Genomic DNA, 2,500 nt, shown 5'->3' with positions numbered 1-2,500 from the left:
CTTAGAAACTGGAATGTCCAAATTTGCCCTATCCCGCAATGGCTTTAATAACTGTAATCTGTTCATAATTTTTTTTAGTTATCCTGCTGACAGATAGACAGACAGACAAACAGACAGACAAACAGACAAACCAACATGACCAAAAACATAACCTCCTTGGCGGAAGTAAAAAATGTCCATCTCTCTGAAGGGAACTGTATCAGCCTAGAGGGGTATAACTGTCTTTACACACAAGGATATTTGCAATTGAAGGTTTTATCCACATCCTATCAGTATTCTCTGGAAGAAAACGTCCATCCACTCTGAATTGGCTAAAAATGCAACAAAACTGTACAGCATCCACGTCTACGTCCACGTCCATGCTCACATCTTCATCAGAAGCACCAATATGACACAGGCCTGAAATGTTGGACGGTTACCCTGAAGTTCAAGTTGACATTTCAATTTTATGCGTGGAAGCTGCTAACATTGATTATTAAATATGGCCACGCCAGAAGGGTCTATTTGAGGTATTAAGATGCCAGCAGTCTTGCTCGTTAATTAAGTCCTATTTCAACTCAATATGTTGCTCACGTTAATTAAGCAACAGTTTAACCCTGTTGAATGTAACGTCTTGAGATGCTTTCTGAAGCTTTGAGTTGTTGCCACTGCCAACACAGCTTGTCATAATCACTCTTACTTTATTTTTTGCATGTTAAAATAATGCTGAAAAAATAAAGCATTGAATGCATTTCAAAATCATGTTTCTTTTTGTTCCGCAGCTCAATATTCAAGATTCAAGATTCTTTTTAATCATCTTCAGGGGAATGTTTTTACACATGTGGCATGTTGTATCGTTGAGAATCAGGCTAAAGGTCTAGCACTGCACAGTAATGCAATGCTGTAGTATGCACTGTATGACCCCAGATGCTCGTGTATGGGTTTAGGACTGGTATAGGGAGAAAAGCAGGCAGGCTGCCTTTAGTTTGCAGCCCACCAGTAAGTGGCGTAACAGAAGAAGTGATTTGGCTGAGAACTGAATGACCTAGCTTCTCCCCGTAAATGAGAGAGAGAGAGAGAGAGAGAGAGAGAGAGAGAGAGAGAGAGAGAGAGAGAGAGAGAGAGAGAGAGAAAGTGATAAAGAGAGTGAGAAACTACTGTGTCATTCACAATATATTGGCATTTCTTTGTGAAGCAAAAGTTTTCAGAGGCAGACAGCAGCACAGCACACTAATGCAATTAAGTAATGTCATCGGAAATGAGTGTTAGATGTTTTTTGAGTGATGATTAGTCAAGCTATTTGTACCAAATGATTAATGATTACTCACTAATATTTAACGGTGTTCATTTATAATTAAAAATACAATATGGCACACTACTCTACTTCATTAATTAGTACACCAGGTGATCCATCAGGAATCCCAGTCCACCCAAAATAATTAAATTAGTTACTATTCTTGTGTGTGTGCGTGTGTGCGTGTGTGCGTGCGTGCGTGCGTGCGTGCGTGTGTGCGTGTGTGTGTGTGTGCGTGTGTGTGTGTGCGTGCCTGCATGTGCTCATGATGCATACTGTACTGTTTCTATTAGTGGTGTTTATCGGCAATGCCCTCACGATTCGATTCGATTACGATTCGGGAGGTAGCGATTCGATTCGATGCGATGCAATTCGATTCGATCCGATTCAATTCTACAATGCATTACATTTCTACTGAAAGAAAAGCAGTCAATGATGAGGCAATACAAGTAATAAGATACTGAGCAACAATCTATTGGCTGTTTTCTGTATCAGTCTGTATCAGTATGTATCAGTCTTACAATGTTTTGAAGTGCTTTTATTTAATTTAACATTCATTAGCTCCCGAAATATCCATGGAAGTAATTGAAACGTAAAAAAATTGCCGGATCGCAGAATCGATCATTGTTGACACCACTAGTTTCTATGCACTAATATTCTGTACGGTATATATGTACTGTACTGTATGTATGTATGTATTACTGCACTTGCCCATGTGAGAAGTTGCAAACATACAGACATGATATGCCCTTCCATGGCCAATTCTAACATCACTTTCCTGGTCTCCTCCATCACCATGTGTCCTCCCCCAACCCCCCAATCCCCCGTATAGATAAAGCCCCCCACTTCTCTCGGCTTGGGGACATGGAGGTCAACGTGGGACAGAACGCCTCGTTTCAGTGTGTGGCAGCCGGACGGCCCTCGGACACGGAGACCTTCCTGCTGGAGGTAAGTGTGGAGCTACTGTGTGTGTGTGTGTGAGCGCGCGTGCGTGGGTGCGTACATGCGTGTGTGTGTGTGTGCGTGCGTGCGTGCGTGTGTGTCTGTGTTGTGGCAAACTACCACAATGTTTTTTTTTTATATACTAGCAATAAGTGCAAAAAAGAGAAAAAAATAGAGAAAGAGCAAATGATTCCGTATGTCCGGGATGCCTTAGGCCGGGCAGACAAGAGTTCTGTGTCAAAACAAAGTGTGATGAGTCTGGCGTGATGGAGCAGCGTCCGTCCA

At 42.0% G+C, this 2,500-nt stretch overlaps 1 protein-coding gene across 8 annotated transcripts in view; it reads left to right on the top strand.

The window, feature by feature from the left end:
• ptprub (protein tyrosine phosphatase receptor type Ub) overlaps positions 1–2,500 on the top strand; it is a 177,247-nt gene that overhangs the window by 6,448 nt on the left and 168,299 nt on the right. For all 8 annotated transcript variants that reach the window (XM_063199066.1, XM_063199065.1, XM_063199063.1 and 5 more), the window contains exon 2: positions 2,106–2,221. In XM_063199066.1, the coding sequence (XP_063055136.1) occupies positions 2,106–2,221 (116 nt within the window). The remainder of the gene's footprint in view (positions 1–2,105; positions 2,222–2,500) is intronic.

Source organism: Engraulis encrasicolus, chromosome 5, assembly GCF_034702125.1.
Source record: "Engraulis encrasicolus isolate BLACKSEA-1 chromosome 5, IST_EnEncr_1.0, whole genome shotgun sequence".
In the NCBI taxonomy this organism is placed as follows: domain Eukaryota; kingdom Metazoa; phylum Chordata; class Actinopteri; order Clupeiformes; family Engraulidae; genus Engraulis; species Engraulis encrasicolus.
This window is presented reverse-complemented; position numbering and strand designations above follow the sequence as displayed.